This window comes from Nanorana parkeri, unplaced genomic scaffold, assembly GCF_000935625.1.
Source record: "Nanorana parkeri isolate BGI_ZX_2015 unplaced genomic scaffold, ASM93562v1 scaffold1937, whole genome shotgun sequence".
Taxonomy (NCBI): Eukaryota; Metazoa; Chordata; class Amphibia; order Anura; family Dicroglossidae; genus Nanorana; species Nanorana parkeri.
In genome coordinates this window covers 139,309-151,382 of record NW_017308205.1, presented here as the reverse complement: position 1 = coordinate 151,382, position 12,074 = coordinate 139,309, and the positions used below count along the sequence as shown (strand labels likewise).

Genomic DNA, 12,074 nt, shown 5'->3' with positions numbered 1-12,074 from the left:
CTCTCAGAAGACAGGTGATGGGTTTGAAACTCAAGTACACATACCAAGTGTGTGAGAGGTTACTCCTTAAACTAACCATGGCTGTTTCTTAAAACGGAAAGAACAAAATTGAATCATATGAATGTGTATAGCCTGAGCATAATCAGCACTCCCCTTAAACATGACATACACTACTATGGTTAATTGTTCTGACTCTGAAAGGAAGTCATAAATGCTCATTGTTCTAGCGTCTTAAAAACTGGTAATAAACACTTGACACGTGAACATATTTCCAGATTCCCGAGAGGTGAATTGCTTTGATATATAGATGCAGTGTAACACAAGATAGAGCTCTCACCTGGATTAGTGCTCTGAGAGAACTGTTGTGCAGCTGCAAACATGGGGACTGAAGATTCCAAAAACTGCAGACAAAAGAAAGTATTTGCATCAGACTACACAAATCACATGTCTGCTGATTAGATGTATATATAATTTTTGTGCATCAACTCTCAGCCTTCTAACCAAAACACGCTGCTCCATTACCTGAGCAAGCAAAGTCTTCTTCTGTTGGAACTTGCAGTGACTGAGGATCCTGGATCCAGACTGCTCACTAAATTGTTCATGGAAAGGATGTAAAACGTTGACCTTCTCTCCAAAGCTAAAAGGTAAGACATGGTTAGTGTGAGATTGATCACAATTTAGGACACAAATCTTTCCTACAGAACACTTGAAGCATCTGTTTGTTTTTTTTAGTGCCAGGTCCTGTCCACAAGCATGATACTCTATTATAAGACAGCAAATAACATTTGACAAGTGACTAGGAGAGGGGAGATACAAACCTGTACACAGCAATTTGTCCCACTTCAAGCAGAGTCAATGCATTTCCAATTACAGCCAATGCTTCATAAGCAAGCTAAAAAAAAAGAAAAGTATTAGAATTTTAACATATACCAGACTGTGAACAAGACTATGCTGCAAGTACACAACCCAGGAGTTATTACCTGTTTAGAATGGTTATCAACCATACTGGCAGAATCATCAATAGCTAGACAGATCTGGTACTGGCGCTTGCTGGGTTTTGTTCTCCTCAGCCAAATTTTGTCTTTTCTAAATTGACTGGCAATGTATGGAATTACCTTCCGCATATTCAGCCTCTTTCCTGTCCGATAATCACCTCTGTAGAGTGAAACAGAGAGACACTTCAATGAATCAAGGCTCCTTTCAATTAGTTATTTGCCAAACACTTCACAGCATTATCAAAACTGTGTAAGGGAACATGAAAGGGTTTCACACACCAGCTGCAGACTACTCTTGTTCCCAGCTATGTTACAATATGAGACCTCAGTTGAAGGCTAAACTTCAGAATAAACTAAAAATAATTGTTTTTAGCCCATAGAAAAAGGTGCGCTGTTAACAAAATGGTCTACATTTCTGTTTTTTTAATGAACTAGCAACGTAGGCATCTGCCAAGGCAAAATCTGTCATCAACTAAGTGTAGGGCAATGCTATAGCAGTATACTTACTTCAGCTTGGCTGCCTGTGTTGGTTCCAATATGAGCCTCAGTTGTTCACACAACTGCTGAGACAGAGAACCAGTCAGGAGGAGATATCTCTGCCACATTTCAGCTGCTGCCTTCTCCTAGAACAAATGTGAAATAGCAGTGTGTTGTTATACACATATTAGCCATGCAATGCAAAAATACAGCTTAAAGGTTCTCTCTACTGGATACCAGCAATGAGAGATTTCTGCCAAAATTCCTGCCTCTTTGCCTACACTGCCATGAAGTCTTAGGCTACTGGACTGGAATAGGACATCACCACAACCTACAGTGCAGCCAATAGTGTCTCTCTTCCATTGCATACTGAGAAAACTACAGATGTATCCACATTTAAAGAGTTAAAGAACCCGGCACTGCAAGGATTAACTGCTTGTTTTTGTTTAGGTGGGGGGGGGTTAAACAGTCTCACCCAAACCTGCTTCTCCAGTCTCTGAAACCCGTCTGCTCCTATGCAGCAGTATTGAAAAATGTTCCTCAGAAGGATCATGTCTGTGTATAGGAAGTGATGATTTACAGGACCTCAGACCGCTGGAAAGGGCAGTGCCTAGAAAGACTGTGCTAAGAGCAAGCCGGCTCAGCGGTTCAGATGAATATAACTTTTTAGCACCTAGACAAAAATGAGCAGTTAGCCCTTACAGTGCGGGGGTAGCCCCACTGCAAGGGTTAATACATTTTGCTGAGTTCTTCTTTAAGTTCTGCACTCCGTATTGTCACACATATGCTCTGAGCTAGGAGTCAAATGTGGATGGGAAGAGTCCTAAAAGGTGATTTAATCACTTCTACTGACACAGGACAAATCCAAATATGAAATGCAGGTGTTCTTATTTTCGCTGAACAAAGTCAATCAAACCTGTTTACCAACAAACCAGTAAATTGCTATAGTTTTGAAAACGAATACCATAATCTATTTGAAATCATGAACATTTGTAGAAATACCACTCCTTAGTGTACTACTCTATTGCTTGCAGGAAAATAGGAGATGGCTGAATGCAAGTTACTTCATCTCCCCAATTCTGCCAGAAGGTGGTTGTGGAGAGAGGGTGGGGGAGAATAAACCCCCCAAAAGACTTCAGGCTCAATCTACCCACCTCCTCTGCATTCCCAATAGGATGTGTCTGCCACTCCTCCAGCTGCTTTTCAAGCTCTCTTCTGAGTTCTTCAGGATTTTCAGGCATCTGGTACAGACAAAGAAAGCAAACAGTGGGGGATGACACATTACAGCTACTCAAATGTAAAAAAATAAAAATAAATCACAGCTATATATAAAAAAATAAAAATAAATAAATTGCTGTGTCTGTTTATATGCAGCATTTCGCAAAACACACTTCACTGAAGAAAAACAGGAGTAATGTGGAGTCACAAACAATCAAGGTTAGCCAATGATTTCAAAACCTGTCACACATGGAAAAAAAAACATATCTCACAAGATTTTCGGTAATCAGAAGATGAAATTACAGTATTAGTAGGTATTAAGAGCAAGTACTGTTCACAATACAAAACGATTTAGCGAAGCTACGACATAGTAATATCTTCATATGATTTCATGCAATACTACAAACATCCTCCATAGTTACAAGCTCATTTCATGTAAATACAAGCTGAGCTTACCAGTGCAGAGCCTTCTTTCAAAAACTCCCAGACAGTATGAATGGTAGACTCTGTGCTTCTCTCACGTTTTTCCTTATCCACACTTGGAAGTTCCACATCTTTTCTGTGTACATCATCTTCCATTGTTATTCCTTGCAATTCGACATCAGTTTCCTTAGGTCCTGTATTAATAGACATAGCCAGAAAGACATAATTAGAGTTCAGCAGTCCAGGTTTAATGCAATAACTCTGCTTTTTTGTTTTCTTATCAAGCATTGGCAAGTCATTTTCTCTGCTGCAATAAATTGACTCCATTTTTGGAGGCTTGCGAGTGTCCTTTTATTTGTTTTTTAATTGGGTAGTTTTGCATTATGAGTGTATAGTATTTATGATACCAGCTCCACATTTATGATAAATGCCTGCACAAAAAAAAAGAATCCCCCCAATTTTGCCCACTTACCTAGTGTTTTTGAGTCACTGGAACTCTGTTCTTCAGGCTTTAGTCGCTCCACAGTAACAGCTTCCAAATTTTCATCTTCATGCGACTCCATTTCCACATCCTGCACAGCGCTGTCATCTGGTTCCTTATTATGTGGCTGCGTTTTCTCTTGCTCTTTGCTGGCTGTATCTGCATGGTAAAGATGAATAGTTATGGGTAAACAGTTGATGAGCCATATTTCAAACACCCATGTTACAACACCGACTCTCAATGTACCATATGTCTGTGCATCATAGGACTCTGTTCCATGTTTGATGTGCTCATAAGCATCAGCTTCTTCTTTGTGCTCTTGTCCTTGTGTGTCGTCATTTCCCATTTCAGTGATGGAATCCATAGTCCGCAACCGCTTATGAACCTGTTCATTGTGATCCCCTAAAGTGCGATCGTCATCTGCCTGGCCCGGCTTACGTTTGAAGCTCTAGTAAAGTAAAAAACAACAGATATGCAAGAGCTTACTGTAACTAAGGACACTACTACAGACAAATATTTATCAATGTCAATGAATCACTTCAGAATGAAAGTGTATTCAAAATCAACAATGTGGCTTGAGAAAGTAACTATTTAATGTATTCATAAACAATAAAACATGTAAGGTTGACCAAAGTCATTAGCTGTTGACCGTGTCCAATTTATGTACCCTCATGATGTACATAAACAAGATGACTGAACACCGACTGAGTGTGATAAACAAATTACCTGTGTATTGCGCACACTTTCTTTTTGAGAAGCCAGACGGGCCATTAGTTTGGACTCATGCCCCTCAGACTGACTTGCATCAGCAGATCCAGTTCCATGTTCCTAAACATGAAAATACAAAGACATTTCGGGTAACAAACATTGCATCACATTTTGTTACTCTTTACATCATTGGTAGTCATTTTCTATGGAGCAGACAGTGAACCAAGTAAACTCTTTCTTGAACTGTTGACAGATGTTGCAAATACTAGCATAATGTCTGCCTAAAAGGTACATCTGTTTACCATTAGAAGCCACCATTTGGAAAATTGTAAACAGATTTTTACCTCTTTGGCTTCATCCTTCTCTGAAGCAGCACCAGCCAGTTCAGCAGCATCCTCGCTTTGCAGGTTGTCCTCTGCAGTCTTGCCATATGTTTCATGCTCCATTCTTTCATTGGAGTCCTGCAACTCATCATTCTCAGACTTTTCTTCATTCTAGTAGAAAAAAAAGATGAAATCTCCGTTACTGTGTTAGCACACATAATGAGCAAATATTGCTTCTGCATGTACACATAGAATTACAAATTATACATAGAAATAATGATCATTTACATCATAGTACATTTACTGTGAGCAGATTAACTGTAGTTATTACTGTGGCCTTTAACTTCCTTGCTATAACTCACATGTACATGTTGCCAGTCCATAGTTTTGTTACTGTTTTTGAGATTTTAGTCCCCAGAGGGAGCTCTCAGCAGCTAAATGGCTTGACCTTTGTTTAAACAAGGGGTCTCAAACTCTATTCACCTCGGGGCCACTCGACAAACTTTCTTCTCCCATGAGGACCACTCGCCAAATTTCATACTTCAAAACAACATTTAACTATATATGGAACCAGTGTTAATATCTGCATGTTTATAATGTCAGTATATTTGTTTGTGATGGTTTGTGTGTGTGTTGTCAAGATTTCTGTGAGTGATGTCAGTATGTGTGTTAATGTTTCAGTGTGTGTCATATCAGCATGTATACATGTGTAAAGGTGTGCAGTGTCAGTATATGCGTGTGGTTTTCCCACAGGTTTTAATTTTAATCAGAGAGGAATAACAGATTCACACGGGTTTGGAAAGGATTGTGATCACAGGAATGGGTTTGGAAATGTGTTATCAAATCTGACAATCCCTACAGCAATCAGAATGAAATCAAAGCATGTCATATGTGAACTGTATTACCTGAGGCAAGGGTCCTTGCTCATCTGATATTTCATTTTCACGTTTTTCATTTTCACTGGTCTCTTCTTTTGCAGCATCTGGTATTTTCTCTCCTTGGTCCTGGCCATTTTCCTCCTCTGCTTCTTGTGGACCCTCTCCTTGCAACTCCTCCTCATTCTTGTCCTGATCAGTTGCTTGCTCTGTTTCTTCAGATTCTGGAACCTCTTTTTCAGAATTCTCTTCAGCACCACCATCCTGTTCCTTACTTTCTTCATTTACTTCCATTGGATTTTTATCAATATCAAAAGGATTTCCTTCTAAAATTCCAAAACAAAACAACTAATGCAATAAGTTCCATCAGACTTGGTGGCATAAAATGGTCAATGCAAAAATGTGTGCAGTGCAATTTATATTTTGGTGAACTTGATTTCACAATACTGTTTAAAAGTATCTGCACATACAGTAGCTGCAGCAGCCTCCAATACCCGGCTGTTACCATCAAATTCCTGGCTGTCCTGCCAACTTCAGAACTTCCAGATTTTTTTTCTGCACATTTCAATGAGGCAACCTATCTAAATGATAGACCAACCAGAATCCTTGTGTGTTGGGTAGTGTCAATCCCTTTAAAGAGAACTATGGGGTAAGTGTTTTTCCCCATGGTTCTCATTAAGGTCACGGGAAGACATATACTAACCTCCTCCTGTGACCCAAAGCCCAGTATAAATAGCGGGCTATTGTCCGCAATATACCGAGAGTGCCGCAGCCGGGACGGATCCCGACAATAGTATTGAGATCTACCCAGCTGCATGAGTGACAGTTGGCTCTGCCTACCTAAAGGCAAAGCCAGCTGTGCCCGCCTCCTCTCCCCCATCCATTTCTCCACTCAGCGTGGGGGGGGGGGGGGAATTCCCTGTGGGGAGCGGTGACCGACAGTCGCAGCTCACTGCAGGGAGAGGATCAGGATTTCAGCGGATCGGCTGCATGTTTCTGCTCACTTCCCGCTCAGCAGAGTTGACCTGTGACAGTTTCTTTGTCACAGGTCGGCTCTAACTATGAGGATGAGCAGAAATCACTCACCTCATAGATCCCCTTTAAATATCTGTGAGGAACATTGCCCATCAGAACATCCCAGGATTCAGTCCTACCAGTAGGGAGTGAAAGACTATTGTAGGTATGTACAAGCGGCACTATTTATTAATTTTTTTAACAACAGTCTCATTAGTCTTTCATAGGCCCTGAAGGACAACACCAAAACCAAGATGATTTTGCCCAGAAAACCCTAGTACCACCCAAGGCTCTTTACAACGGAGAAAACCAGAGGTGAAGGTTACCAAAATGAGTAATGAGGAAACCGCAACAGATAACAGATCTTAATACTGAATTGACATGCTATGTTAACATAGATGTTATAACATTATATTTTAATATAGCTAATGTTTACATGTTGAATGGTCACCAAACACTAACACCCACTTGCTTCTAAAGCTGTTAAAGAAAATTAGAATAAAGCTAGTACATCAAAGTAGTTTGGCAGATCATTTGTTTCCCCCTGGTGGGAGTGAACCCCTATGATTTACTACACTGGATAAACTGAAGTAAATAAAGGATTTTAAGCCAAATTGGAACATCTCTTAAAGTACAAATGTCTATTAACCTACAATTTAGTACAATTGTGCATACCTTCACCGTTCTCTTCATCTTTTTCATCTCCGCTGCCTTTACCCTCATCATTTTCCAAATTCAGGTCATCAGGAAGGTCCAGAGATTCTGGTTCTTGCTGAGTATCTTGCTTACCATGGTAAGGATCCACCTCATTATCATCATATTCACGCTAATATATAGAACACACAAAAAATATGCCAATTGTCCACAAACATTAATAGGTAATTCAAAAGAAAAGCCAACTGACAGACAAAAAAGCTTAAAAAGACACTGAAATCAGGATAAAAATAAACAAAAAAAACTGCTAGCAGGCAAAGGTAGAAAAGCAACATATGTCTCCCTCCCACAAACTTTAATTCTTTAGCTATTTACCTTCCATAAAGCAAGCAATTTTTATCATTTACATTAGCTGCTGTGAACATGCAGTGTACAGGAACGGCTGAAGCCCAGTGTGCTGGGATGGGGCAAACTGCCCAGACATGTATAGGAGCTACATTATCCCTGATCATCCCAGTACCATAGGAGCATGGGGTCGGCAGCAGAAGTTTTCGCAAAGGTGACACCGGCCGGTGATCTCCCCCCCCCAACTTCAGTCTTTAAGTAGATACACACATACCTCATCAATTTGTTCATGAATTTTGTCCTTTTGGCCATCATCAGCCTGCTGGTCTTTTGCTTCATCCTTCATGTTCTGCTTCTTATCTTTATCTGAATTTCCAGCATCCTGGTTGTCATCCTTAGCAACCAGATCAGACTCTCCCTTAAAAAAACGAGGAAGGGTTGGAAATGTGTTATACAAAACTGTCTCTCTCAATCACAAAATAATGACTTCTGCACTGTTAACGGTTAAGCCCAGCTTCTCTAGCATATCAAAAGAAAAAAATGACATGTTTCAAGAAACCTATGTAGAATATGTTTATTTTCAAAATACTAAAAATATTGAAAAATGTGATAGTAAGTCAAAACCGGTAACATTTCCTAGTTCTTGGCATGCACATGAAACTAGCTTTTTCTTAAATAAAATGAATGGCAACATAGACCAATAAGAACACGATCTGTAAAAGGCATGTGCATGTTTATAAAATCTGGGTATATGTTTACCGTGTCCATTCCCTGTCCTTGTTCTTCTGTTTTATCCTCCTCATCATCATCGTCATCCTCTTCATCTTCATCTCCCCAAAGTCTTTCATCAAGCTTGTCTGCTTCCGCATCACCAAGCGCTCCCATTTGTTTATCCAGGTCTTCTTCCTCATTGTCAGATTGCTCATCCTCCTCTTCTGCGGAGCAATTACAATTATTAACAAAGCTGAGAAAATGAAGTTGCCTTAGTTACAGAACACATCTTCCACCATTTTAACCCGAGAGTGAAGTATTACTATCCATCCCTGTTTCAGTGAATGGGCAACAGGATATCCCCCCCCTTTATTTCTGAAGCCATGCTTACAGACATATTGTAAATAAATACTTGAACACTTTGGTATGATAAATGCCATCATATATTAAGTGTTTTCAATGTGATAGAGATCTATACTGTATATACACACACACACAGTTTACCCAACTAAAACAAACTCATCTCTGTTAAGGTGGCCATACAAAAGTCTTGCGAGGGTTGTAAAGTAATTTAAAAAACGTACGATCTGCCCATCTTGAACAGGCAGATCGTACTTGCGATCATCGCAAGCCCGCCCCCCTGAGGGGCGGGCTTCCGATGACTGCAATGGGTGGCGGGCTCCCGATGACTACAAACGGGCAGTGTGCGCACACCGGCCCGTTCAGCAGTTGTCGAACAAGCAGGCCACTAACTCGCCGAGAATTGTGCGATACTCGGCGGGTTTTCCAGCCTGCTTGTTCGACGGAAGACATGCAACCATACAGTAAACAGTCGCACGCCTTCCATACACTTTGCGATTCTCGTACGATCGCGGGATTTCCCACGATTCTCGTACGATAATCGTGCAGTGTATGGGCACCTTTAAGCATATTGTTTCTAACCTTGCTTTTCTTTGTCCCCCTCGTGCATTTTCCCATCAAAATCCTCAGACATCTCAATGGCATTATCTTCCTCTTTTATATCTGGCTTGGAATCTGGATCCTCCTCCACTTTCTCCTGGCCTTTTTGCAAGGTGTCTTCAACCTACAACAGCAGTGTTAATAGACATGAAAACAGATAAATGGTATATGAATGATGGATAAACTGAGTGATAAAATAAAAAGTAGTTTAGAATAAGAATTCTGTAAAAAATAATTCTGTAATTAGAGATAAGGCACTATTTTGGAACCAGTTGGTTCTTGGCTTAGCACTCACAGCCTTTAGTATGTAGATGTAATGTATATACATTTTTTTATTAGTGTCTGAACTGTAAAGGCTGGAGGGGAACATTTTTAATTATACACTAAATAGTTCAACATTTTCTATAGAACGTTGCATTTTAAGTAATTCTCATTCCAAGTAACTTAGAGGAAAAAAAGCAAGAACATGTACACAATGCAAGAATGCCCATACCTGATCTTCATTTTCAATTTTATCGCTCACGTCTTTCATGCCTTCTCCTTCTCCTATTCCACCTCCCTCATAATCATGGAACTCAGTTGCTCCCTCACCGGCTGCATCTTCAATCAAATCTTTGGGCAGACAGAATCCCTACAGAACAGGCACCAACATACACTGCTATTGTTAGAAAAACTACAGAGGGTCTTGCTACAGAATGGCAAAGCACATTAAAAACAATCTAATATAGTCTAAGCCAGTGTTATTGAACATGTTTCTGAATGCGACGCATGGAGGCTGCCATTGCTGATTTATATGTACACATTGTAAACTGAATTAATTTTTTTTTATATATATACATATAAATGCATAGGGAAGATGGAAATTATGGTTAAACAAATAGCAAACATGGCAAAATTGCTCCGGTCCTCAGGAACGGAAAAAAATTCGGAAGCTGTGTCACTAAGGGGTTAAAGCCTATGTCCAGTGATACTGTCATGTGACAGAATTGCTAGAAAATGGAGGACAAATACCTGCTTTGTATGCGACACTCTCTCACCAGCTTCACTCCCTCGTTGCAGAAAAAGCTGAAAGCAGGCGAGTGTTGTCACTTCCTGCTGTGCCCTCCAAAGTGATTCTGCCACTGGCAAGTTTTCGCCGGCGACAGGATCACCAACGCCACATTGTCCTTAAGCCTATTATACACTGTTCACATTTGGTGATCTTCACAGCAATAGGTCTATGTCAGTTTCAACCATTCCCCAGTTTCAAGTGACTAAATGACTGAAATTCACACCGAAGTGATCAAAAATGTCGTTCAACTGCCACATTAGTGTTCTCAAACAATTTCCAACACAGTTTGCACCATATGGTGGAAACAAATAAAATGTCATTGGGAGATTGGTGTGGTTCAAAGTAAACACAAAGCTCCAAAATTGCCAAATGTATGGGCGGGATTAGGATGGTCATAGAAGAGCGCATCCATAGCCAAGAATAAAGTGTAGGGGAGACCCCTGCCTATCCAGAGACAACGTGGCTGAGAAAAGAGGACCCACTGTACTTCTTGCTGAATGTCAGTGACAGCAGTGCATAAGAAGCACCATATGGTCTCTAGCCATTGCAGAGAAATGATCAGATCGACTCACAGGACAGTGATTTGAGAAACTAAAATCAGCAAAATAAGCACCACAGCCCGACTGCTTGATGTAAAAAAACAAACTCTAGAATCTCTTGTGATAACCAACCTTTTAAAATAGTTTAAATGAGCAGATCCTTTTATTATTAGCAGTACTCTTGTGGGACTAGTGCTCCCAAGGTAACAGATACCACCTATAAAAGGTGGTTTTGCACTGCCAAATACTATAGAGATGGTAGAGTTGGCGGTTTGACAAAGCTCAGGCATTAATGTCAGTTTAGGTGAGAACAATTCGTAATTTCTCTGAAAATAAGCAATGCACGTTTGCAAGCTCCTTCTCTCATTCTACTGCTTTATTTTGCATATTATTACCCCATCTGGACTATCTTCAAAGCACAAATGTGTTCATATGTAAATGTAAGACACTATTTTTTACACATACAAACACCAATGAGGTACTATAACTTTTTACACTTAAAATGTTCACACATTTTTCCTATGTATACATAAATTCAGTATATTCACCGAACACATAGCAAGGAAGCGTACATATACAGGTATATTTTTTAGACACATAATTACTTACCTTTTGGGCAAGTTCTGCAAATATCTGGGTCAAAACAGAAAGCAGTTTTCCTGTTTCCCTGTGTGTTGCCAAGGACACGGCAAGGTAAAACAGGAGCAGGTCAGAATAGGCAGACAGCATCGGAGAGAGTCTGACAAGCAAGCCACAGCATTGGTTAAAAAACTGAAAATTAAAAAGAGAAAAAGGCTAAGATTTTGTAATGAGCTTGTGACAAAGAATAATATAGAGCTAGCAGTGTATTATGTAAAATGTATAACTTTCCAAACGTGCCTAAAACAAAGACTTAATTAAAGCAGTCAGCACCAAAGAGAAAAAGAAAAAAGGGGGTAAGCTAAAGTAAACCTGTAAGCAGGTCAAGGTAAGGCAAGGAAGTTTTTCTGCATAGCTGGCATCGTTCAATGGGATCATACCTTAAAAGAGCCTCCATGTTTACCCCATAAGTCATGGAAGCCCCATGAAAATGTATTCATATACTATGCAAATACAGACATAAAAAGCTGATATTTATATAGGAATCTTAGTCCAGTAAACAGTATAAATATGCAGAAATCATTTGCTAATCCCAGAAGCTTTTTAAAAAAATAATGAATATATATTAACCACACAGCCCTGTTGCTGCGTTCACAGCTAGTTTATAGAGGACCATTCACTGGAATTAAAGTGCATCATTCAGTCAAGGTCAGTCTTTGCA

General features: G+C 39.9%; 1 protein-coding gene across 1 annotated transcript in view; it reads right to left on the bottom strand.

Annotated features, from left to right (window-relative positions):
* MDN1 (midasin AAA ATPase 1) overlaps positions 1-12,074 on the bottom strand; it is a 148,956-nt gene that overhangs the window by 2,630 nt on the left and 134,252 nt on the right. Inside the window, exons 83-100 of the mRNA XM_018572096.1 lie at positions 11,384-11,545; positions 9,678-9,815; positions 9,167-9,308; positions 8,273-8,445; positions 7,788-7,931; positions 7,190-7,340; positions 5,531-5,826; positions 4,647-4,796; positions 4,321-4,422; positions 3,841-4,042; positions 3,586-3,753; positions 3,147-3,307; positions 2,627-2,713; positions 1,503-1,618; positions 981-1,155; positions 819-892; positions 523-637; positions 338-401 (exon numbers count right to left, since the gene is read on the bottom strand). Coding sequence (XP_018427598.1) covers positions 338-401; positions 523-637; positions 819-892; positions 981-1,155; positions 1,503-1,618; positions 2,627-2,713; positions 3,147-3,307; positions 3,586-3,753; positions 3,841-4,042; positions 4,321-4,422; positions 4,647-4,796; positions 5,531-5,826; positions 7,190-7,340; positions 7,788-7,931; positions 8,273-8,445; positions 9,167-9,308; positions 9,678-9,815; positions 11,384-11,545 — 2,620 coding nt within the window. The remainder of the gene's footprint in view (positions 1-337; positions 402-522; positions 638-818; positions 893-980; positions 1,156-1,502; positions 1,619-2,626; positions 2,714-3,146; positions 3,308-3,585; positions 3,754-3,840; positions 4,043-4,320; positions 4,423-4,646; positions 4,797-5,530; positions 5,827-7,189; positions 7,341-7,787; positions 7,932-8,272; positions 8,446-9,166; positions 9,309-9,677; positions 9,816-11,383; positions 11,546-12,074) is intronic.